The sequence below is a fragment of the Ursus maritimus genome, unplaced genomic scaffold, assembly GCF_017311325.1.
Source record: "Ursus maritimus isolate PB19 unplaced genomic scaffold, ASM1731132v1 scaffold_10, whole genome shotgun sequence".
Classification (NCBI taxonomy): domain Eukaryota; kingdom Metazoa; phylum Chordata; class Mammalia; order Carnivora; family Ursidae; genus Ursus; species Ursus maritimus.
Window position 1 is genome coordinate 49,985,995 of NW_024423344.1, and position 25,730 is coordinate 50,011,724.

At 38.7% G+C, this 25,730-nt stretch overlaps 2 protein-coding genes across 4 annotated transcripts in view; one reads left to right on the plus strand and one right to left on the minus strand.

The window, feature by feature from the left end:
* CLN5 (CLN5 intracellular trafficking protein) lies at positions 1 to 7,892 on the plus strand. 2 transcript variants are annotated; one of them, XM_040623708.1, is made up of 4 exons: positions 272 to 481; positions 3,399 to 3,564; positions 4,486 to 4,711; positions 7,368 to 7,892. In XM_040623708.1, exons 1-4 carry the CDS (start codon positions 327 to 329, stop codon positions 7,877 to 7,879), a joined length of 1,059 nt encoding a protein of 352 aa, XP_040479642.1. In that variant the 5' UTR covers positions 272 to 326; the 3' UTR covers positions 7,880 to 7,892. The 2 variants fall into 2 exon arrangements, with proteins under 2 accessions (XP_040479639.1, XP_040479642.1); XM_040623705.1 differs by lacking the exon at positions 3,399 to 3,564 and having other exon boundaries at positions 1 to 481.
* Positions 6,388 to 25,730, minus strand: part of FBXL3 (F-box and leucine rich repeat protein 3) — a 26,303-nt gene continuing 6,960 nt past the window's right edge. The window contains exons 3-6 of one of the 2 annotated variants that reach the window (XM_040623701.1): positions 25,012 to 25,134; positions 21,264 to 21,435; positions 14,514 to 14,784; positions 6,388 to 6,763 (exon numbers count right to left, since the gene is read on the minus strand). In XM_040623701.1, the coding sequence (XP_040479635.1) occupies positions 6,475 to 6,763; positions 14,514 to 14,784; positions 21,264 to 21,435; positions 25,012 to 25,134 (855 nt within the window). In that variant the 3' untranslated portion in view covers positions 6,388 to 6,474. Of the gene's footprint in view, positions 6,764 to 12,285; positions 14,785 to 21,263; positions 21,436 to 25,011; positions 25,135 to 25,730 lie in introns of those variants that run through there. The other variant, XM_040623695.1, reaches the window with a different exon arrangement.

Genomic DNA, 25,730 nt, shown 5'->3' on the forward strand with positions numbered 1-25,730 from the left:
AGAAAAAGCAGGCTCCGAGGCCCGGATGGAATGCTCCGTCCGACCCAAGCACCTTCCCGGTCGGCAAAGTTTGAAAGCCGCCACCGTGCGGGCCTCTGCGGACAGGAAAAAGCTCTGCACGGAAGGGCTCCGCTCCCTCCGGCTCAGGAGGGCGTCCGGCGCCGCCGAGCCCAGGTTCCGGCCAGGGAGAGGGCGGGACCGGCCGGACCCGAGTGGCCCGGTCCGGGGATGGCGCGGCGCGGGGGGCGTGGCTTCGCGCATGCTCAGCTCGCGGGCCGTCCGCGTCGCCGGGCTGGGGAGGCGCCGGAAGCACCGGGAGCCGCCACATGGCGCAGGCGGGGAGCGCCGACCTGGGGGTCGAGGGGCAGCGGGCCGCGAGTGCGGCCCCGTGGTGCGCGCTTTGGCGCTGGGCCCTAGCGCTCCTGTGGCTGGCGACGGCCGCGGCCGGCCCCTCCCGGCGCCAGTGGCCCGTGCCCTACAAGTGAGTGCGCGCGGCGCGCGGGCACGGCGGGGTGGGCGCGCGCACGGCCGCGGCTGGCGGGGCGGGGTGCCGGGGCCCAGAGTCTCTCCTGGCGCGGGGAAGGACCGCGTTGAGAGCGCCGGAGTCGCAGCTGTCATCCGCGCGCCGCCCTGGGGTCTTTCTTCCTCTCGGGACACTTGCGCCAGTTTCTAGGTGACCTAGGCGCAGGACCGTCCCTAATCATGGAAGAAACGGGGAATAATGTCATTTTATTGAGTGACTTTTAGATACAAGTAACAGACTGTTTGAATAGTTTGGGGAGACTTTGAATATCGCGTTTATTACTTAACGTCCTGCACGTCGTTAGTTATGGTGAGCGCATACCCATTGGCACAATGTACAGCATGACCTACTGGCCGGGGTTCTCTGGGACTTTCCGTTTTTATCCCTAAAAGTCACGCGTCCTTGGAATCCCCCGCCCCCGTGGACTCGGGCTCCCCAGGAAGGTTGGTGACTCGTTTGTCCCCCGTTTCCAGTCTGGGTGTGGGATGTAGTCATAAGACCAGGACAGAGACTGCAAACCTGTGAAGCTGATTGGAGCCTCTGACCTAGAAAAGTATTTACACAGAGTAAGATGGTCAGGTGGTTAAATACACAGAAACAAAACACGCTGTCAACACCAGGCAGGGCTTTTGAAAACGCACAACTATTTCGGAAGACAAAATAGTGAGTGGGGAGGCAGTTTAACCTAGTGGTCAGGAGAGAGTTCTGGGTTCCAGTCAAATCGGGCACCACCATCGCTAGCTGTTCCATACTCCGTATCTTTGTAACCACATGTCCTGAGTTAGAATAGTAGCATTTCCCCCAGGTTTGTTAGGATTACATTTAGTAAACGCCAGCTGTTGTCAAGCCCAGATATTAGTGTATTCTGCTCTCTAAATGGTTTGCACCACTTCCTTGTTTTGCTTCATATATATGAAAAGAGAAGTTTGGGTTTTCTTGAAAAAAACTACGATCTTAGAAGTAAAAATTAAATGTTCAATAAAATAAGGAAGAGATCGTAAATCCAAAACTACTTGATTTAAAACTAGGGCAAGGCATGGACTATAACTTCGTGTTTCTATAAAAGTTTCGTGTATTAAATTATATTTAATCTTCTCTACTGAATATAGTAAAATTTAACTTGATTAAGTTGACACAAATTATGCTTTTGAAATTACCCTTGACCTACAAGAGATTTAGCTTTGGGCAAGTGAAAGCTGTATATAGTTATGTATTTGTTTAAACCAGATGAGTACCTATAAAACAAGTAAGTATACGTAAGTCTCAAACGTTGAGGAGCCTATTGTTAATATTTTTGGCTAACATCAATATTTTAATTCTTAAAATAGAAATTTTTGTTGATGTGTTAGGGTTATAAAAGAACAGATCTGTCTAAAACCTTAGAGATCCAGGATTTTTAGAGGATAGATGGAGGCAGCGTCTTTCATTCATCGGTATCTTGCAGAACCAAATACAGACGGTGATAGGGGTGTCCACTCTAGAGTCCGCCCCCTTGTCCCATTGCCATGGCCTTCTGGAGGGGGAGGTCTTCTCTTGTCACATTACTACAGTAACCTCCTAACTGACCTCTGCCTTAATTTCCCCTCTCTCACCGCCCTCTTCTAACTCATAAAATAAGGTTTGTTGTGTGCAAATCCAGTCAGACCAGGGCCGCCACTTAACAATCCTTGAAGCTCGCTCAGAGGCTCATTCCTCGCCAGCTGTAGAAGTCCAGGGGTTGCGGTTCGCTCTGTGTCATGCCACATGACAGTCCCTGCCTCCCTCTCCTGCCCTGAAGCCCAAATTCCTTATTTTACGGTCTTATTTACCTTCTGTCTTGTAATACTTAATGTTTTCTCTGCTTTTGTGTCCTGACCTTTGGAAGTATTTTAAAAACCTAAGCTAGGTCTTCATCTCTTCTTTGCCCTCCCATCCCCACATCAGGTAGAAGCGATTTCTTTTTTGTGCCCGTAGGACTCTGCGTATTTCTTTAGCACTTACCACACCGCACTTCCTTACGTGTTTAATGGATTCCCAGCCCCCAGTTCTGAAGGGAACATCATTTTCATTTTGTTTTCCTCCTTCCTAGTGTAGTATCCTACACATAGTAGAGCTTTAATAAATACTGGCTGAAGGATCATTGGTTAATTTCATTATTTAAAATTGTTTAACTTTAAAGATCTCATTGGCTTTATTAAACAATTCATAAGTTGGGCCACATCCCATCTAGCAAATAGAGGGGCACTCCTGTTGGTTAATTCTTAAGAAAATAGAAAATATATTCTATTTAATCTTAATTATTTTGGAATCTTAACATGGATTGTTTAGGAAATTAAATATTACTTGAAAAATACTCCTTTATTCAGTAAATGTTTGTCTATTGAATTAGGTCTGATCTGTCAACATTTTAAGTTAAGCCTCCTGTCTTCAAGATTTTCACAAAGGGAGCAGAAAACAGAGAAGCACGCATTTATCAAAGTGCTTTTCAAGTATCACTTGCTGTTAAAGATATCACTGGAGGCCACTGGGTGGCTCAGTTGGTTAAGCGTCTGCCTTCAGCTCAGGTCATGATTCTAGGGTCCTGGGATCGAGTTCCGCTTCAGGCTCCCTGCTGAGTGGGGGGCCTGCTTCTCCCTCTCCCTCTGCCTGCTGCTCCCTTTGCTTGCACTTTCTCTCCCTGTCAAATAAATAAATAAAATCTTTAAAAATAAGTAAAGACATTATTGGAGTTTGCTCACATATAACAGATAAAATGTTTAAACACTATGGGCTAAACTTTTGAATGTTTTCTCTGAAAATGTTATTGACAGTGATACTAAAATCTGGATGCTAAAATGTGTAAGAGGAACCAAATTCCTATTAGAATCTAAGTTAGTGGTTTCTTTTTCTTTATTAGACGCTTTTCCTTCCGTCCAGAACCAGATCCTTATTGTCAAGCTAAGTACACATTCTGTCCAACTGGCTCACCTATCCCAGTTATGAAAGGTGATGATGTCATTGAAGTCTTTCGGTTACAAGCCCCAGTATGGGAATTTAAATATGGGAACCTCCTGGGACACTTGGTAAGGCTGCATCTTGATCGTATAACTTTGGTTAATTAAATGATTTATTAAGTGGATTTGAGGGACTAATCGCTGTTCAAAGGGCTGATTGAGATAATGTTTAATTGTAGTTCTTCTTGGCATGTTTAAAATGAGTAGTCAGTGGGGCTCCTGGGTGACTCAGCTGGTTAAACATCTGACTCTTGGTTTTGGCTCAGGTCATGATCTTGGAGTCATGAGATCCAGCCCTGCCTTGGTTCCGTGCTTGGGGGGGCAGAGTCTGCTTGAGATTCTCTCTCTCTCCCTCTGCCCCGCACCCCCCTCTTGAGGGCACGCATGTGCTTGGAAGCTCTCTCTCTCAAATAAATAAATAAATAATAAATAAAATCTTCCAAATGTATAGTCAAAATATATTACCATACTTTGTGATCCAAACAATAACGAATGCAGCTGCTTTAATCCCTTTTGCTGTCCCATCCCCGTACCCACCTCCTGCACCCATCTCCTGGAAAGTAAGAAAAGAAGCCCAGAGGAAGGTGCAAGGCAGGCAGGAAACACTTCACTTCCAGTCCCTGCTGTACACACTTTTCCTAGGTTAGCTCACCATTTGAGCCTCTCATCGCCCTGTAAAGTATATAGACTTCCTGAGACTGGCACAGAGCTTCTCGAACTCATTTTAAACTGTAAGCAAATTAAGAGCATGTCCGTATAGCAAACATCCTTACTCTCTGAGATAAGCAGCAGTGGTCAAAACCAGAGTGGAGGAGGGCCTGGAATTTGGGGAGCCGCACAGTGGACACAAGAATAGCAATATGGAAGAGGAATAGCTGAGCAGTTGTTCTCCTTGATACACAGTTGTGGTATGTTACATCTTCTCCCATTTGGTTCCTGGGCCAGTGGTTCCTTCACAAATGCTTTTATACGTGTATGATCTTTACACAGAAAATTATGCATGATGCCATTGGATTCAAGAGTACTTTAACTGGCAAGAACTACACAATGGAATGGTATGAACTTTTCCAGCTTGGAAACTGTACATTTCCCCATCTCCGACCCGAAATGAATGCCCCTTTCTGGTGTAATCAAGGAGCTGCCTGCTTTTTTGAAGGAATTGATGATATTCACTGGAAGGAAAATGGGACATTAGTTCTAGTAGCAACCATATCAGGTAAGTTTCAAAAATATGGCAGTATTTGCTGATTGCATCAATAGCCAAATGAAAAAAATTACTTTCATTGAGGCATTTCAGTCATGTTCTACTCTTTAGAGGTCAGTGTACAAAATGTACTTCTGGAAGCAATAACTTTTGACCCAAACTGTTGCTTATGCCAGTCGTCACCTTTAGACGATGAGTAGCGTTTCTCCTCTATTCCATGGTAAAAAATAAATGAAATGATCAAATGTTTTCTGCAATTAAGTTAGACTTTCTAAATAAAATAGTGGAAGAAAATCCACAAAATGCCTGACAGAGTAACTGATTAAAGGTCCTGTTAACTGTATCTGGAAAAAGACTTTCAGTGATGATACATGCTTTTATGTCAAGAAATACTAGTAGCTACCGCTTATGGGGATTTACTCTGGGCCCAGCAGTGGTTCCAAGTGCTTAATCTATATCACATCATTTATCTTCACCACCACCCCAAGACAGAGACTGTTATTCCACACACACACACACACACACACACACACACACACACACCATTTTACAGATGAGGAAACTGAAGCACAAAGTGGTTAAAGTCACACAGCTAGGTAAGTGGGACTGAAACCCTGGCAGTGAACCCCTTTGACCATTTTCTTAACTACTTCTCTACATTGCTTCCCAAAATACACACAATCTTATGGATTTAAGGCTCATCGAGCAACTGAAATATTTTATCTCTAAGATTTTCTGTTCTTTTGGATGTTTTGGAAAGTTGCTGAAACACTTGGAATTTTGCTATGTGTGTTGCATTGTTGGGTAGTGATGAAGATAGTTCAGAACTTTTATCAGAAACTGGTGTGTGACCTGGGGTGACATTTGACCTTATTGACTCGTTACCTCCTGTGTAGAATGGGCAAGAGCCTGTCATTGCATGCTAGAGGTAGGGGGCTTGCCCGTATGATTCATAGAGCTCTGCGTTGTAATTGGTGTTCTCCAAGAAAGTGGAAATAATCTGGAATGAAAGCCCTGTTTGTGATAAGAATTCTTCAGTGAACCACAGGACTGGAGGATGTTATCATGCTTTCCACTTGGATAGCTCTTCGTACAGCATTTTGGAGCATGTTATCTCACAGTTCAGTGACGAGAAAACACTCTTCTTCCTTTTGTAAGTAAGGAATCGAGGGTCAACCAGGTAGCATGACTTACCAGTCTCTTCAAGTCACAGGTCCGGTTGTAGAAGCAGGAATAGAATGGTGTCTTAAATGTCATCTGGGGGTCATCTAACTGTACACTGTGCTGTTATCTGATCTTCCTTCCTACTTTCTAATTGATGTGCCCCAAACCATCCCAAGAATATCAAAGTCCATTTCTCTTTTAACTGTGCTTGGGGTTCGTACTCTTCATTTCAGGCCAGTTCCACATTTCTCCTTTATCTGTCCACCTATCTCATCTGAAAATTTTTCTTTCTGACATCAGTGTATGATATGAACAAGTGATCATTATTTCATGTATAATAGTTTGTAATATGCTAGTACTTAAATCTTTCAAGTTATCCATCTGCTTTGTGATTAATCCTATTCCTTGATATTTTCTCATGTTACAGAAGTGTTTTGAAGTATTATTCTCTCTTAATTACAGCAGTGACTTTTTAAAGTTGAACACTAAGAACTGGATCCCCAGTCCTAAGAAAACAGGCTTTATATTATTCCACAATTTTAATTCCACAAAATTGATCAAAGCAGCCACTCTATTCATTTTATAGGACACGACGTATTGATTTCATGGGCTCAAGTTGGAGCACTTAAGAATAAAGGTTCACACAAGGTGACAGTGAAATGTCGGGGCCAAGCTCTACTAGGCATTGTAAATGCCCAGATGAGGTTGTAACCAGGCAAAGTATGGTGTTTTGTTAACTTTTGGAGAGAGTCCTCTGGTCTGGTACAAGGTGGTAGGAGAGTGTGAGCCGTTCCGGAATCTGGATAGTTCACAAACGTGGCCAAAAACATTTCCAGTTCAGTTGCTTCATTGGAAGAATTTGTATGGTTAGTGGGAAGGTTGTAAGCAGAATCCCAACAGCTGCAAGTATAGAGAGAAAAGGGAAATAACAAATATTCAAGGTGGATAGGTTATAGTAAGTACTTTCTCTTGTAACATCAGTAGGCCAGCCTTCTTGAGTAGCTGGTCCCCTGGCTGCCATTCATACTGTATGCATACCGTGCTGCATGACGGAAGAGCTCTGCATTTCCCCCGCCTCCATTCTTAGCACTGCCTTTGCCCCATTCACTTTTACCTCTTCCACAATTTTTTCCTTGTTTTCTTTCTTTTGCCTCTGAATCCAAGATTTTTTGAGTGGGGTAAAGAAAGAGGGCTTCTGCATGTGTATAATTTTGCTTTTGACTATACCTCAAATGATTTTATGTAAGACTTTATATACCATGTTTACATGTTTACAATTCAGAGATACCTTGTGCCTTGAAAAGTAGAATAAAAATTGGCTGAGCTTGGATTCCTATCATGAGATGCAGGTTTGGAACTATTACTATAAATAATAAATAGATAATAATAATAAAACTATTATTTATTCATGGCCTTAATCATCAGGTTAGAACATTTTACTTGAAACTAATATGATTAAGTTTGATGTTCACGTAAGTAATTTTTTTTTTTTTTTTTTACCTAGGAAGCACATTTAATGAAATGGCAAAGTGGGTAAAGCAGGACAATGAAACGGGGATTTATTACGAGACATGGACTGTCCAAGCCAGTCCAGAAAAAGGGGCGGAGACATGGTTTGAATCCTACGACTGTTCTAAATTCGTGTTAAGAACGTATAAGAAGTTGGCTGAACTTGGAGCAGAGTTCAAGAAGATAGAAACCAACTATACAAGAATATTTCTTTACAGTGGAGAACCTACCTATTTGGGAAATGAAACATCTGTGTTTGGGCCAACAGGAAATAAGACTCTTGCTTTAGCCATAAAACAATTTTATTACCCCTTCAAACCACATTCGTCAACTAAGGAATTTCTCTTCAGTATCTTGCAAATTTTTGATGCAGTGATTATACACAGAGAGTTCTATTTGTTTTATAATTTTGAATACTGGTTTTTACCTATGAAATTCCCTTTTATTAAAATAACTTATGAAGAAATCCCTTTACCTGACAGAAACAAAACACTCTCTAGTTTATAAAAGTTTAATTCTACTGTTCTTTTTTCCTTCTATCACCAGCATATGTTTTTCAGGAGGTGGTTTTACATTTGTGGATTTCCTAGGCCTTTCTGCCTTGGAGCAGAAATGCACTGGGCAGAATTGCTGCATTATCGTCTCAGGACTTTTTTGGGAGAGAAGCTGAAACTTACTGCATTGGCCAAAGTAAGCACGTTAGGTGATCTTGATTTCGAACTCCAAGGCTTTGTTAATATGAATTACAGTTCATATCAGATATATAGGATCTTTGGACCCATATTTTTTAAATTGTGGATATGATGTGCCAAGATTTTTTAAATACCCTCAGTGACATTTTCATGATGGGAGGTACTTTTTTCTGGTACAGTAGTTATGCCTTTTCATTTAAGTACTTGGTGGTGGTTTAGACTGACTTTACAGCTTTGTAACTCTTGGGACCAGGTCTAGTAGTTTGATTTTTGTTCTCTTCACTTAAAGACCAATTTGGACACCATAGCTGCAGCACTTGTGCTTCCAGATGAGGTAAACAGTGTTAAAGAGGCCAAGTTTCTAGCTAGCATTTTAGAATTAGCCAGTAACTGGCATTTTGTGATTGAGGCAGCTTAGCGTTTCTCAACCTTAGTGTCCTTATCTCTAAGGTGATTCATCTGTCAGGACTGTTGTAAAGACTGAAGCCATGTCTGTCTGTCATGGGAGAGTTACAGTAAATGGGAGCTATGATGATGAATCAAAGAACAAAGTGCCATCCTTGATCTGGCCTAATGTAGTTTACGCGCCAGCCTTTCCTGGGTTTTATAGTCATACCCCAGACTTTGAGCTGACAGTCGAATGCTTCTGCAGTTCTTCAGACACATGGGACACGGAAGTGTCTGACTGCAGATGCATCTGGGTGAACAGGCACCCTCTGACTCTACTCTTCTTGGAGTCCTTCCAGCCAGTAGAGATGCCAGCTCGGTAGAAGAGGGCACACTTCTCAGGGGACAGGTTTTTGTCAAGGATCTCCAAGTAGCTGTGCTTCCATTTAGGGCCATCAAACAAGGTTTCAAGGTCCTTTAAATGTCTGATGATCAACTGAACACGGTCTATTCATGGAAAAAACACCAGTAAGAAGATGAAGCAGACACAATCCGGTTAATATGTTAATTATGTTATTCAGTTTCTACTAACATTTGAGTGCCTCTTGAGAGGTTCATTATCACTGAGTTCTCCTACAAAGCCTAAACTTAGGTATTATTTACCTGATCCAGATGAGCACACTGGGGCTTGGAAAGGTTAAATGTCCTTTCCCTGGCTACCTAGCTAATGGTAACGGAGCCACATTTTGATCCAGTTCTGTTGACTGCATGGCAAACACTATCAAGCGAGGTTTCACGGTTACTCACAGTATAGTCCTCAGACCAGTGCCCATACCACAGCCACCAACACCGCAGGTTTCTGCTCAAGTACAGATAAGGCTAGGAAGCCGTTCAGAAACTTCTTTTACAGCAGCTTATTGAAGTGATTTTGTTTCTGCTGAATCTAATAAAAAAAATTGCTTGTATTTTGTATGTCTTTGTTTTTATTTCATTTGTCTAGGAATTAATTTTAATTCTTTTTCAAAACTATAGGCACTACAACAGTCTGAAAAACCCACTCCCTTCACCAGATAGCTTGAGAAGCACTGCGTTACTCCGCTTACTGCAGCACGAAGGCGAAATCTGCTCAGCTACGTGGGGAGAACTGTTTCACTGCCTACCATTTAGCCTATGTACTCATGTTAACAGTGCCTAAACATTCCTAATTAATTTTGCCTCTTTTTTTTTTTTTTTAAAGATTTTTTATTTATTTACTTATGGGACAGAGAGACAGCTGGCGAGAGGGAACACAAGCAGGGGGAGTGGGAGAGGAAGAAGCAGGCTCCCAGCGGAGGAGCCGGATGTGGGACTCGATCCCGGAACGCCGAGATCACGCCCTGAGCCAAAGGCAGCCGCCTAAGGACTGCGCCACCCAGGCACCCCTAATTTTGCCTCTTGAACCTGCTAGTTGTTTTCAATGTCACAAACGTGGGGATCTTTGCGTTATCACCACCTAGTGGCTGAAATCGGGCAATGCCAACTTCTACCAGATTTTTAGGAAAAGAGATCTGGGAAAACCATTTCGGATTTTCTAGAACTGCATTGGGGAAACAAGCAAAAACTCTTGTGCCACATTTGTGTTAACTCTAAAGCACAGAACTTGGTTCTCGTAGCAAAGGCAAATGAGGACATCTGGATGTGGAACTTGAATTTTAAAGCAAGATTCTAAATAGTTAAAAAACATTCAGTATTTTTCAGTTCCTAAGAATATTAACAAATGAAGGAATTCCGTGAAAATAATAGGTAGACTCAGGTGACTATTGCACACAGCATAAAAATCACATTAGTACTTAAGAATTTATCAAACTTGTGAACTATACTTATAAGATGAAGTAGGGCTTTTGGAGTAGAGATGCTTTCAAAATGGTAGTTGAGAAACCAAAATACGGTCAGGCAGGAATTTGTCAATTAAATTTTGCTGCCCTTTGATCTGTATAACTTAAACGTGATTTCTGTTTTTCTGTTGAGTTATGAATGTATAAAATTTCCTCTAAGAGAAACCATTTTGTTGAAGTTTGATTTAGGGCTTTAGAATAAATATATATCCTCACTTATTAATTCTGGTTCAGTATTAAGTATACTCACAAAGTGTCATCAAATGTGTTTTAATAGTTGCATACAGGAAAACAGTCAAAAGGTCAAAATGCTAAAACTGTAAAATCTTTGGAACCCTCGGTATCAGCTCCTTTCAAATCAGGGAAAAAATAAGTCTTAGGAAACTTCATCTAGTTTTATAATCTGGTCTGGTGGTACTTAAAAGAAGTTTTTGGGACTTGAGTTGCTTTAAGAGTATGTGTGTATGTATGTATTTATTAATTAGAAGTTGTTGGTATGTGGGGCGCCTGGGTGGCGCAGTCGTTAAGCGTCTGCCTTCAGCTCAGGGCGTGATCCCCGCGTTATGGGATCGAGCCCCACATCAGGCTCCTCCGCTGGGAGCCTGCTTCTTCCTCTCCCACTCCCCGTTTGTGTTCCCTCTCTCGCTGGCTATCTCTGTCAAATAAATAAATAAAATCTTAAAAAAAAAAGTTGTTGGTATGTTATACAAAGAACAGTATTCTAGAACCACACGCGTTTTTCCCTGTTCACAGCCAAAGGCAAATGGGCTTGCTGAAGTTTGTTTCCAGCATCTTCCCATTTACCCTTCATTGTCCAAGTAGATTCCTGCGCTCTCAAATTTGCCCATCTACATTTTCTCTCCCCTACTTAATATATTCTTTTACTGGACTGATTATTCTAAGGATAAGCTCTTGGTTCACTTCTGGAATAAAGGGCTTTGTGTCTGTTGTATATGTCCTATATGTCCTTGTGTTTAAAGGATAGTTGGGTGTCAGGAAGCAGGTAAAATTTTTCTGGCTGCTTGGTAACAGTAAAATCTCAGATGAACCGAAGCTGGAGTCTGCAAAGATTGTTCTCAGTTATGAATGGGGTACAGATTACTTACAGCTTCTTAAAGGGCCTAGTTCAGGCCTGAGCCTTCACATCAACCCCTCCCATTTATCTATTCTAAGCTTTTCTGTAAATATAAAAATTTCTTTGAATGCAGTAAATTGATTTAATCTTTAGTCATGCCTGTTTTTTGTTTTTCTGATAGTATTGTTAAAACAGCCTAGATTACCAAGGGAAATTGAAGTTATTTTCTGGAAGCTGTTAAGACAGGAAATGAAAATAATTTCAATAGTTTAGCAACTATTCTCGTTTGGGACACCTGGGTGGCGCAGTCCATTAAGTGTCATACTCAGGTTGTGATCTCAAGGTTATGAGATCAAGCCCCATGTCAAGCCGAGTGGACTCTGCACACAGCACGGAGTCCGCTAGGACTCTTTCTCCCTGTGCTCCAACACCCAGCTCTCTCTCTAAAATAAATAAAACTTAAAAAAAAAAAAAAAACACAACAAACTATTCTGATTGTATGGATTTATAGATGACATTTCCCTATGACAAGGCTACCTGGGTTTAAGGACTTTTAAGAATTCTATTTCAAAATAATCTGTTTTGTAAATTCTTATTCTAAAAGCAGAGTCTATTCTTTCTAATTTAACCATTTTCTTTATAAAGTTTGAAAAATAAATTTACATTTCCTATCACTTTAGTCATCAGGGCTTGTTTCAAGGATAGACTCCATTTGCCTCATCTAACCTTCAAAATAGTCATTCTACCATAAAGTTATTTAATATTAAACACTGTATTTATCAAATACAAATTTGAAACTAAAACCATAAATCTGTATATTTAACTTGTTGGAAAATCAAGTACATATCCTAGGGTAGTTTTTAAAAATTATAATAATACAACAGCATTAGTAACTATCTTTATTCTCAAATTGATAAAAGCATTTAACATATACTTTACAGTATAAACAAAGTAAGTGCTATGCATTTTACTTATAAAGTGACTTAAAGTATTTCAAGCATTATATAATTCAATTTGTACAAAAAAGTAAATTTCCAAATAAAGCTTTGGTTAGAACTGATTATGTACTGTCAAATCCATTTTCCAAAGTTGTTCAAGGAAAAAAAGTTTCATCCACTAACACAGGTATTTCTTGTACAAAGCTATTTACTGTTTAGTAAGAGGGGAAAATATTACAATAATTGCTTTTAATTTCCAAGTCTGGATCAGCCTTTTTTCTCATTTATATGTGGCCAGAATACCCTTTTGAAAAATAACCTTTTACTTTATTCCTAGGAAGGTAATCTATTTTAAAAATAGATTAGATCTGTAAGACTGTTAGTTTCCATAATTACCAAGATGCTTTCTAAAGTTTCAAGCATTAATATATTAGTCTGTTGGGTTAAATCATTTATAATTTCCCTTAGGAAGGTAATATCTACTAGCACTAGTGCTCAGTATCAAAGCTTATATAATACCTAAAAAAACTAAATATAGCCCAAAACTTAGTATTTTTACAGCAATGTATGGATTACCTTTATTCATATGAAAGTAATAAAAATGCTACCTAACTTAAATAATATAAAATAGCACTTTAACCAAATTAACAATCACAAAACTGCAGACATTTTTCTATTAAAATTTTCCAGTCCACTGAGCAATATTTACTCAAAAATATGATTATGAACTTAAATATATCCTCTTTTAAGTTTACTTGTTTATGCTGAACTCTACACTGGTGCTCCTTTTATGATTTTTGAAAGTTCTACTTATATAACTATTTAATTCCAAAATGGAAAAATGAGCCATCACTAAAATTCACTGGAGAATAATATTCTTTCATGGAAATAATTTATAAACATTTTAAAGTTCTACTTTTAATTACTTCAATTTGGCTTTTTTAAATAGATAAGCTTTTCATTTCAATTACTGTATAATACTTCAAAACTAGCTTAAACAAAGATAAAACCAAGGAGAACGGGTAAAGCATTCCTTACTTTACAATAGGATGCCTCAAAGTGTCACATACATAGTAACATCACAGAAGAGAATTTATATGGTTTAGCAGATTATAGAGAAAACCTGAAAGTTTATACAAAGTTAAACACTGCCTCCCTTCCTGTTGTTTTCTTTTAATTTGATCTTGGCTCTGTTTATTATCTTTCTATAATAACCACTTTGATATTTCCAGTTTTCTAAGAGATCCAATTACTTACACACACCTCTTTGAACAGCTCTGTAACATATTCCAGAACATTCAACCAATCTCTTTCATTCGATATGATATAGCCTACATTTTTCTCACAAAATGCTCTGTCCTGAGCTATATTAAACACCTTATAACAGGTGTATGTATAACTGAAGACCCTAAAATGTCAAGTTTACATTTTTAAAAAATGCATAGAGAACATAACTTTGGAAAACCTGTTAGTACTCACTTCTCAGATATTATAATATATAGGTTTTGTTTCTTTCAGACTGTTAAGCTTCATAACTGGTTATTCATTTCAGATCTGAACCACATTTAAAAAAAGTTTTTCTGAGCTTTGATTGCTATTAGGCTAAAGAAAGAGATGAAGTTTTCTGACCGAAACTGGTCCATGGGTCTTCCAATAAACAATCCTTACGTATTCAATGCAGATATCAAATTTCCATGCCACAAAATAGAATTACATCAGAACTACAGGAAATAAACTCTTATTATAAATACAATATGCTTAATGTTAAGGTGCTATTCACCATGCCCTACATCATTCAGTCTTTACCAAGTGGGCATCATGTCTGGAAACCACACCCTACCAAGATGCTTGGACACCTCCCAATGGATCTGCTCCAAACTATATTTTTGGTCAGGAATTAATACTTCTTCCATAATGGATAACTGAGACAGGCGGCCGCCACACATCTTCACAAACTCAACAAAGGCACTACATGAGACTTCACATTCCCCTAGTCCAATAGCTGACAAATTTTTACAACGTTCTGCAATGCGAATTAACTCTTCATCAAGTGGCCGTAATCCATTAGCACACACTACTAGTTCAACTAGCCTAGGGCATGTCATTCCCACACGGCCAAGCACATCTTTGCTTACTGATCTCCCAAAGTAAAGATGGGTGGCAGGTATTTCATACCGAAAGAATGGATCAAATTCCTCTTCATATAAAAAAAAATACATCACTAAGTTCACTTTTGGTGAATGTCTGATGAAAGCATCCCAGCTGCTTTTCTGAATAGTATGGAAGTGTGTCTGTCCAGGATTCTCACTGACTACATCAATGCGCAAATGTTCTAATCGGACATGTTTTTCAGAAGATAAAGCAAGCAGCAATTCATCACTTAACAAGTGGTAATTCAGGGCCAGTTCACGTAAGCCATGACATTGATCAGCCACACAAAGGATACCTTGAAAGAAAAAAGACATTATTTACAAATTTTTGTACCAGTTCATCATCTGTTCAAAAAATTTAAATCAAGTACATGTCTCACAATAAAGGTTTACCATGTTTCCCTATCACAAAGCTATACAATTTAAAATTTAGTTATATGGCTGGACAAGCAGAAAGTCACAAACATTTAAAAACCTATTACTAATTCTGTCTATAAGAAAATGAAACCAATTCTAAATCTGATACATTAAAAAGACATGAAAGCTCACTTAACAAATTATTAATAAATACAGCTGACCCTTGAACAATAGTGGGGTTAGGGGCACTGACCCCTGTACAGTTAAAAATCTGTGCATAACTTTTGACTCCTCAAACACTAATTGCCTACTGTTGACCAGATGCCTTACTGATAACATAGTCAATTAATACATATTTTGTATGTTATACATGTATATATTGTGCTACATTCTTACAATAAAGTTAAAGAAAATACTAAGAAAATCGTAAAAGGAAATGTATTTATAGTATAAATCTGTATTTATTGAAAAAAATCCAGGTCTGTGGATCCACAAAGTTCAAACCCATGTTGCCAAAGTGTCAGCTGTATGTTAATATTCCATAACTCAGTAAAGTTTACCCCAGTAATGCATGGACAGTGTCATATTCTTTTAAAAACTGATCATTAACACCAAACTTAAAGGTTAAGCCAAGAGAAATTATATGATCACTGCTACAGAGGCCAAAGGACATTTTTTGAAATTGAAAACTTAATCCTAATTAAAACGAAAAAAAGGTAAAGCAATATAAAAGAACCTATGTAACTAAGTAAAACATTTGACAAATTTTTAATTAAGATTTCTAACAGGTGAGTAACAGAGTTTTAACTGCTAATAGTGTATAATAAACTTATCGAATTTCCAAGAAAAAATACCAAGATACCACTAGATAAATGAGTCAAAGATAAGTAACCAATTCACATTAATAGAAATATTAAATGTAACTAACATATTCTAACATATCCAGAAAGCAGTTCTATAAATGTTTCCCTATACTTAGGGCACTATGCTTCAGAACTACCCCAAACCCCTATCAGCAGGAGATCTTACTGAAGGTCAGTACCTGATCTCGGAAATGGCCTAGTATAAAAATTCAAACAGACAGCCTATACTACTTGATAAATGATCTATTCAAACCTTTATTTCTTGTGTTTAGAAATGAAGATAGGAACAAAACACATCATATTATCTACTATTTATTTTACAAGTATACGTCAGGTACTAGATATGTTATCCCATGAATCTTCAAAAAAAATCTAGAAAAGTAAGTGTTATTTCTATTTTGAAGTTGATGCAGCTAAAGACAGCAGAGCTGGAATTCAAACACAGACTGAGTGACTCTTAAGTTCATGTGCTTAACTATTGCTTGAGAAGTGACAAGACAGAGAGGCACCAATAAGCCAAAGCTTAATAGCAGTGGAAGGAGAATATAGGCAATAGAATCAGTGAAGAGATAAACTGAATCACCAGTATAAGAGTCACAAAACAGGGAATAAAAGACATCTGTGCTGGAGCGCCTAGGTTGCTCCTCAGTCAGTTAAGTGTCTGATTCTTGGTTTCAGCTCAGGTCGTGATCTCAGCGTCATGGGATCAAGCCCTGCATGGGGCTCCGTACTCAGTGCAGTCTGCTTGTCTCTCTCCCTCTGCTCCTTCCCTCACTCCCCTCCCCTCTCTCTCTCTAATAAATAAAATCTTTTATTTATTATTGAGAGAGAGAGAGAGCACAAGCAGAGGGAGCAGCAGGCAGAGGGAGCAGCCCAATGCAGGACTCAATCCTGGGACCCTAGGATCATGACCTGAGCCAAAGGCAGATGCTTAACAAACTGAGCCATCCAGGTGTCCCTAAAATAAATAAAATCTCAAAAAAAAAAAAAAAAAAAAAAAAAGATATCTGTGCTTCACTATTCAGCCACTGCAAAGTTTCTGTTTCTATAAGGTGTGTATATACTTTGAAATAAATCCTCATTACCCAAGATAATCTGATCTCTGTTCTTTACAATCTCATAAAGCCTAATATAAAAAGAAAACAAAAACACGGGGAATGGTAACCAAAGATGAAAATAAAAGAAACAGATATCATTTGGTAACAATAAAAGCAGTTGTGGCAGCCTAATCTAAAAGTGGTCCCTAAGATTCCACAACCTAACCCCCTGGAACCTGTAAATGTGATAATATACCACTCCCATGATTATGTTACATTATATAGCACAGTTGGCTTTAATAAGATTGTCCAGGCAGTTCTAATCTAATCATAAGCCCTTCAAAAGCTGAGTTTTCTCTGGCCAGTTGCAGAAAAGAAGTCAGACTCAGAGCTTCTCTGGCTAAGCAGACAAGCTAGCTGAGCAATGCCTATAGCTCCGACCTGCAGAACTGTGACACCACTAAATCAGTGTTGGTTTAACCTGCTAAATGTGTAGTTGTTAGTTATGCAACAATAGAAAACTCAGTCAAACAGTTACTATATGATTCAGTAATTCTACTCATAGGTATATATGCAAAAGAAATTAAGCCTTATGTCTACACAAAATCTTACATATGAGTTTTCACAGCAGCATTGTTCCTAACAGTCAAAAGGTAGAAACCCAAGTATCCACCAAATAAACAATAGACAGATATGGTATATATCTAAACAAGGGGAATGTTATTTGGCAATAAAAAGAAATGAACACCGATATATGCTACAACTTGTATAGAAATTCATTATTGGTGGTATTATAAATTCACACAACTCATTTAGACGAAAAAACAGTAAAAAGCATAAAAAACATCCAGACCCTCTGACCTAGTTCTTCCACTTCATCATTTGTCCTATGGAAGAAATTACTAGAAGCAAATGGCTATGTGCCAAAATAGTTCATTTTTTAAATCACAGCAAAAATGTAGGAACAAGTATGCAACCTTATAAGGCAAATGATGTTTTATCAACAACACAAAGTACTAACTAACTAACTGTTGATTAGCTCAGCTGATATTTAATAAGCGTCTTCATGTCAAGCACTGGTGCTAGGACAATAAAATACAACATGAACGAGACATCTTTATCCTAATAGAAGCAGCAGATAATGAAACAAGAATGCTCTGGGAGTGGTAACAAGGGAATCAAGGAAGATTTCCCAGAACTAACAGAGTGAGACATAAACAATTAGAAGGATCGAGTGAGGGCAAAAGGTGAGGGAAAAGGAAAGTGAATAGTATTTACTTTGTGAACACCCAGACATGGAAGAAAACAAGCCTTCTAAGAAATGAAGGGAGCTCAATACACAGGAATGCAAGTAAGGTAACATCTTTATGGATGAAGCCCAATAGACAGGCAAGGGCTAGATCATATGGGACTTGTCAGCCTCAGTAAGGAGTTGGGATCTTACCAAAAGCCTAGTGAGAAGCTTTGAAGAAAACTGGAGAAAAAAATCAGATTTGTATTTTAGAAAGATTACCCTGTCTGTAGCATGGAAATCACATTAAAGAGCAGGCTACAAGTTATATCAGGTTAAGAGGGTACTGCACAGGGGCACCTGGGTGGCTGAGCTGGTTAAGCACTTGACTCTTGACTTTGGCTCAGGTCATGATCTCAGGGTCATGAGACTGAGCCCCACATCAGGCTCCTCACTGAGTACAGAGTCTGCTTATTCCTCTCCCTCTCTCTGCTCCTCCTCCCCACCGCACTCATGCTCACATTCTGTCACTCTCTTGCTCTAAAGTAAATAAATCTCAAAAAAAAAAAAAAAAAAAAAAAAGACGGCACTGCACAAAGATTATGGGGGCCTGACTAGAAGTAGAAAGTGGAGATGAAGAAAGGTACAGTGTCTTAGTTCAGGTTGCTTAACAGAATACCACAGATAGGGTGGCTTATGCAATAAACATTTATTCCTCACAGTTCTGGAGTCTGGAAGTCCAACATCAGGATGTTAATAGCAATGGTTGGGTTCTGATGAGGACCATAATTCTTGCTGGCTTGTGAACAGCCACCTTCTTGCTGTGTCTTCACATGGTGAAAAAGAGATCCTCTTTCTCCTGTCTCTTCTTATGAGGGCACTAATCCCATTTATGAGAGCTCTACCCTCAGGACCTAACTCTCCCAACCCAATTCCAAGTATCATCACATTGCAGCTTAGGGCTTCAGCAATATGAATGGGGGGAGGGGGCTCAACACAAATCTTCAGTCCACAGCGTAGAGATTCAAGGCATTCTTTCATGATGGAGTCACCATACTTCGGTGAGTGAAGGGATGTAGAAATGGTAGGAAGAATCAAGGATGTCTCTCAGGTCCCTGACAACTAGGATGGATGGTACCATTTACTGAGACAGCACAAAGGAAAAAGTGAGAGATTTGGATAGAAGGAAAAGAAAGCTCATTATTAATCTGTAGTACCAGTGAGACACTCCAGAGCAACTGGGCCATCAGCAGCTCAACACATAGCTCTGGAGTCCCAGAGCAACTTTAGGTAAGAAGTGTTAACATACAGAATGAAATTGAAGCCATAGATGGCCATGACATAGCCCAGAGTTTCCATAGTAAAACAAAAAGGACCCAGCACAGAACACAGTGAAACACCAAAATTTAAGGAATGAAAAGAGAAATCAGCAAAGAAATGGCAGCAACAGAGAGGAAGGAGGAAAATCAAGAGTACAGTATCAGAGTCAAGTTACTAGTATCGAATGGTGCCTAGAAATCAAGCAAGTAGACAATTATAAGCACTATATGAAATGGGAAAAAAGTTTGATAAAATATTTAGTGAAGAAAGAAAACAGCCCTTAATTTCAATTTAGAAAAAACAGTCCCAATATGCAAAATATGGATAGAAAGAAAATATGCAAATATGTTAAATTTTAAGTTGAAATCCTCTACAGTTATACTCTTAAATTTAAAAGTATTACAAATACTCTCTTTCATTTCCCTTCCCTTCCTGAACAACTTGCCCAAAAGCCATTAGGTGAGACCATGCAAGTTTATACATACTATCAGAATTGATGTATATATTTAATAAAAGTAAATGAAAAGGAGATGGACCAGGATAAAGAGAATAATGAACTCATAGTCTCACAGAGAAACCAGAGACGCAAAGACTCTTCTATAGTATGAGAAGTGCTCTAAGTTATGTTCAGAGAGCTACGGAAACAACACATGGGCGATCTAAACCAAAGAGGAGGAAATAAGAACAAAACTGGATCATCTGAGCCGAATTCTGAAGGCTGGCCTGGAGTTAGCTAGATGAAGAAGTGGGGGGGAAATGGTATTCTACAAAGTACAGTGTACTAACCACACACACAGGGACTAAGAACCATAGTTATGTAGGACTCAAGTAAAAGCAGCACGTGAGTGAATAGCAAACAAGATTAAAGAGACAGGAGGAGGTCAGGATACAAAGGACCTTATACACTATGAAGCTATGAAATATGGACCACACTCTCACAGCAAATCTAAACAGTAGATAGAAAATGTGACCAAGGTCACATCAGAAGTAAGTGCCAAAGGTCCAATCTTCTTAAATTCTATTTTATTTAGATTATCACTTTCAGTAATTACGCAGAAGTGGCAGAAGCAGCTAGGGCAATACTGGAATAGATGTAGCCATTCCCATCACCAAGACCCTCCATGCAGGGCACATGGACAATGAATTAAGTAATCTCCACCCAAGAGGAAATCATTTTCTTGGGGGAAGGCCAGGCTTTAGTTATAGCAAGAAGGTGGGAAGTATTCTGTAAAGAGATCAAGGATTTAACACTGTGTCTTAAAAACAGGTTTCCCAAATAACACAGCTAAAAGACTGGGAGGAATGTCAATAGCGGGAGGATGTGTCTGAAGTGAAGCGTCAGAGAGTAGTAATACCAAGTGCGAGTTTATACTTACTTTACAAAATGAACCATTTGGAATTTAAATGATTTCAAACTGAATAATGTAGTAATGCTTAGAAAATTCTATAAAAGAAAAGTTGGAAAGAGCTTTCATAATGCTATTCCCCATTCGATGGGCTCTCGGCTCCAAAATTCAACTTAGGGAAAGGGTTATCTTGTAAAATATAAGGTGGCAACTTTAGCACAACTCTCCTCCCTCTACACAGCGAGAAGAAGAGCAATTATGAAATTGCTCTGATTCAAAACCTACCCTGCTGGCTCAACTATAATTAGAGAAAATTCTATCTTACCTGCAGGGGCACCTCAGGCAGATCTAATACTGTCTTTTTTTTTTTTTTTAATCCATTTTCTTGCACAGGTTGGACACAAGTTGCCAAATAAGAGTAGAAAATAAGTTGAAAGTAAGTTTCTAGGCTAGGAATGCTATAGAATTTATGATATTGTGTTATGACATTAAAATTATGTTTATGCAAAAGAAATGAAATAATCATAATAACCCATCCACGAGGTTAATGATCAGTTTTTAATTTGATAAATACATCAATACATTTTACTAACATTTTATCTGGCAAAAAACATAACATACCTGCTGGAGAGACATGAGGACAGCTGCTCATTTTCAGCAGCTTGAGTGTATCGCTGTTGTTGGCCACTAGTACTTTGAGGGATGGATCATCTACTGGGGTATCATCTATTTTAAGCGAGGACAAGGATTTGGAGTTTACAAACACTACTGTCAGTGCAGAAATAAAGTGAGACTGAAAAGCAAAAAAATTAGAAGTTGCAATTTTCACAAATGAGAATTGAGGGGTGTTCATATAATTCACATATGGTTCATCTGAACCCTAATGATATATTCCATAACTGTTTTAGGGGGAGCATCCCTCCACTCTGTTGTTGGGGATACGGTAAAAAAGAGAGGTGACTATTTGCTATCGTTGAGGAAAATCTTTTTACCTGTAGAAGAGATTTCAAGCCTCAGGGTGAGTGTCTCTAAATCACAATCATTGGTAAGTAAAAAGGCAAATTACAGAATCCAGAATGAGAATACCTCTCAGATACTTCATATCACCTTGTCTGGAAACCCTACTCCAGTGTTTTATAACATTGAACTACATTCTTTTTTGGTCTTATAGTAATGACTATTAAAATAGTAATAATTATTAGCATAATCATTAAAAAGCATAATAAAAATCAACTCAGAAGCTATGAAAGACTCACTGGGAATATAAAACTCATAAAAAATCTGATTCTAAAATAAGGAAAACCATACCTAAATAAAATTCCAAGTTTAAAACTCCTTTAAATATGTTAAATTATCTACAATATTTTCAAGCCATTTTATTCTAATGTATTTTCCCACAAATGGACCAATTATTATTATTGCATTTATTATATACATGTAATTATCTGTTGGGCACAGAATCTGACCTAAAGGAGCCACTGTAGGATAGCAGGAATGAAAGCATGGTCAGACTATGTAACTTGGAATCAGCTAAAACCAATGGACAAAGAATCCAGGAGTAGGAAAGAGAGGTAAACATATGCTCCAACATCTTCCTCTACATAACCATCCTCACCCTCCATTTAGCTTTATAAATTCACGACAGCAGTTAAAAGGAATGAGGGCAGGCTAACAGCCAAGAAAGTACAATGAAACACCATTTTTGTGGTCACATTCCCTAACTTTATTTTCCCCTACAATTAAATAAGTGGTTAACTAATTAAATTTTGACCTATTTAAATGTTAATATCTGGGGCGCCTGGGTGGCTCAATCGGTTAAGTGTCTGCCTTTGGCTCAGGTCATGATCTCAGGATCTTGGGATCGAGCCCCGCATCGGGCTCCCTGCTCATCAGGTGAACCTATTTCTCTCTCTCCCTCTGCTGTTCCCCCTGCTTGTGCTCTCACGCTGTCAAATAAATAAAATCTTAAAAAAATAATAAAATAAATGTTAGTATCTTCCTTCTAATACATTTTTTTTTAAAGATTTTATTTATTTTTTGGACAGAGTGAGAGACAGCCAGTGAGAGAGGGAACACAAGCAGGGGGAGTGGGAGAGGAAGAAGCAGGCTCATAGTGGAGGAGCCTGATGTGGGCCTGGATCCCATAACGCTGGGATCACGCCCTGAGCCGAAGGCAGACGCTTAACGATTGCGCCACCCAGGCGCCCCATCTTCCTCCTAATACTCTGACATCAAACTCAATTATATCTTGTACAGTCACATGTCATTAGTATACTCATGACTGTATCACTGCCTTTTTCCCATTTCCCTCCGATTTACCTCTGGTCAAATACACTTCTTTCATGTTCTCTTCAGTTCTCCCAGGATTTCCAACATATAGCAACACCCTATTTCAATCTTCTACAAGAGCCAAAATGGGGGTGGGGGTGGGTGGGTGGGGGGAGAACAATATAAGCATCTTAGACCCATTTAATTAGGGAAGGAAGCCATCCTACTAGATGCATCATAGTATCCAAAGAAAAAACTACGAAAGTATAGTACTAGTACTAGATATGTATAATGATAATCCTGAGTAATAAGAAAAAAGGAAATTAAATTTGTTCAGCGTACCTTTTAATATGGTATGTTTTATACTATATATTTGTTTTTTAACTATGCTATGTACATAGAAAATAAATTCAGAACATATCATTTCCCATATAAGTTAGTGCTCTGACTTAATCAGAATCTCCTGGATTGCTCATAGGAGGGGAAAATTCAGCATAGGGAAAGTAATCCAAAACCTCAAAGTTTCTTAGGTGATTTTCATGCACATTAAGTATGAGAACCACAGTGCTCTGACTCACGTACTTAGAATCTTAAAATGTTGAACAGAGTATCTTACCCATTTCCCTTATCTTACATGAGGAAAACATTTTATCTCAAATATATGTAAAGAATGTTTTAAAAAATCAATTAAGGGGCACGAGGGGACTCAGGTCATGATCTTAGGGTCATGAGATCAAGCCCCACGTTGGGCTCCACATTAGGCATGGAGCCTGCTTGGGATTCTCTCTCTCCCTCTCCCTCTGACCCTGGCTGCTCTCCTGCTCACTCTCTCTCTCTCTCAAAAAATAAAATTAAGACTTTGTAATCAACTGGTGATACATTTGTTACTGATATTCCATTCCATCACCACCTGGGTTATAATACACACTCAATTTAATACTATTTCTTACTGAATCATCCTAGTAAATTAAACTGTTAGGTGTATTAAATGGGTATTTGTATTTTAGTTTGCAGTGTACTCTGAAAAAAAACTTTCAAATTATTGTTGGATGCTAACCCCTAACATACTCAGGGGCCTTTATCAATTGCCTTTCAAAAATGCACACTTGGGGCACCTAACTGGCTTAGTCAGTTGGGCATCTGATTCTTGATTTCAGCTCAGGTAATGATCTCAGGGTCATGACATCGAGCTCCACACTGGGCTCTGCACTGGGTGGGGAGTCTTCTTGGGATGCTCTCTCTCCCCCCTCCCTTTGCCCCTCCTTCCCACTTGAGTGTGCTCTCTCTCTAAATTAAATAAATAGGGGCACCTTGGTGGCTCAGTTGGTTGAGAGTCTGCCTTTGGCTCAGATCGTGAGCCCCAGGTTGTGGGACTGAGCCCCGCATCAGGCTCCCTGATCAGTGGGGAGCCTGCTTCTCCCTCTCCCTCTGCCTGCTGTTCCCCCTGGCTTGTGCTCTATCAAATAAAATCTTTAAAAAATATAAATAAAAATTAAAAAATAAACTAAATAAATCTACACTATTTTTCTATTTTAAAAGACTAGTTATTAGAGACACCATCTAATTACATGCAGGATTATGTTAGAACATATATATGAATATAAACAGTTCAAACTTCACCAAAAAAAATTTTTTTTTCTTCTTTAAAATCTATGAATCCAAGTGGCACTAATTTTTGCTCAAGAATATATCTTTACACATTTACCAGAAGATTTTATAAGTAAGCTATACCTGTTCTCACTACTGGCACTGTCTACTTTTCTTTGATTGTAATTTCACCAATCTGCTCTGAAAGTCCAAAAAGGGGCTGCTATGTCTTTTTTCTAATATGCTTGTTTCTCAGCTTTACTTAGTCTCTTTTAGTATGTCCTGCTGAACCCTCTGCAAATTCATTCACTCTAACTTCTCCCATCAAAAAGCACAAGGTGATCAGAAAAAGGAAAAGCTTTTTTAAAAAATCTTATTGCCTAACAATCTAAATAGTAACTAGTTTTCCATTGCATATACTACTTTTCTTATACTCCCCACTGTCACTACAAGAAATGGGCAGGGCTTCATTCAATTTCTCCATAACTGCCAATAACACAAAACCAGCAGATACCTTTGGTAAATCCATAAAGCTTGGCCGAGCCGTTGAAATAAGTCCAAGTGTTTTTAAAGAGCAATTTACCAGTTGCGATAATATATCACAAGCTGCTTCAGCTGATTCTTTGCTGCTGTCCACCTTAAAAAAGAACACATCATTTAGTCATTCATACATTTACATTTCTCTGTGTAATCTTAATTTTACAAAAGCAAGAAACAGTTATTAGTTTATTACATTACAAAGAATTAGTATTTATTCTTTCAATCATACACCCTCACATACAATGTTAGCCTTTTCTGAGTCTCCCTGAAAAATTTTAAGTGCAATTGTCAAGACTTAAATTTTGTTAATGATACAATAAATACTTAATGTTGAAAGGACTTGGATTTTAAGTTGATTTATTCCAAACTGACTGTATAATATATAACCTAATGGAACACATGAATTTATAACCTCTGAAAAAACAATAGTGGATCTGATTCTATCATGCAAATACAGTGTCTATGGTACACATGTTCCAAGGCACCAGGAAGTGAATATTTACTCAAAATGTTCAAATTAATCACAACCTGGGATTCATCATTAATGATATTAATGGAAAGATGAATGTGAAGTAAAATGAGGACATCTGACCAGTCAAGCATGAAAATCTGAACCAAATGAGAAGTAGCTGCTCCCACACATGAACATTTCCTGGGGGAAGAGTAATATGGACAAAAACTCCTGTAGGATAT

What these genes read in the sequence shown, in the direction of transcription:
- CLN5 (XM_040623705.1), top strand. Translation starts at nt 26, where the DNA reads ATGGAATGCTCCGTCCGACCCAAGCACCTTCCCGGTCGGCAAAGTTTG. An exon ending in CAGTGGCCCGTGCCCTACAA is followed by an intron (nt 482 to 4,485) that starts GTGAGTGCGCGC and finishes ATCTTTACACAG; the next exon opens with AAAATTATGCATGATGCCAT. An exon ending in TCTAGTAGCAACCATATCAG is followed by an intron (nt 4,712 to 7,367) that starts GTAAGTTTCAAA and finishes TTTTTTACCTAG; the next exon opens with GAAGCACATTTAATGAAATG.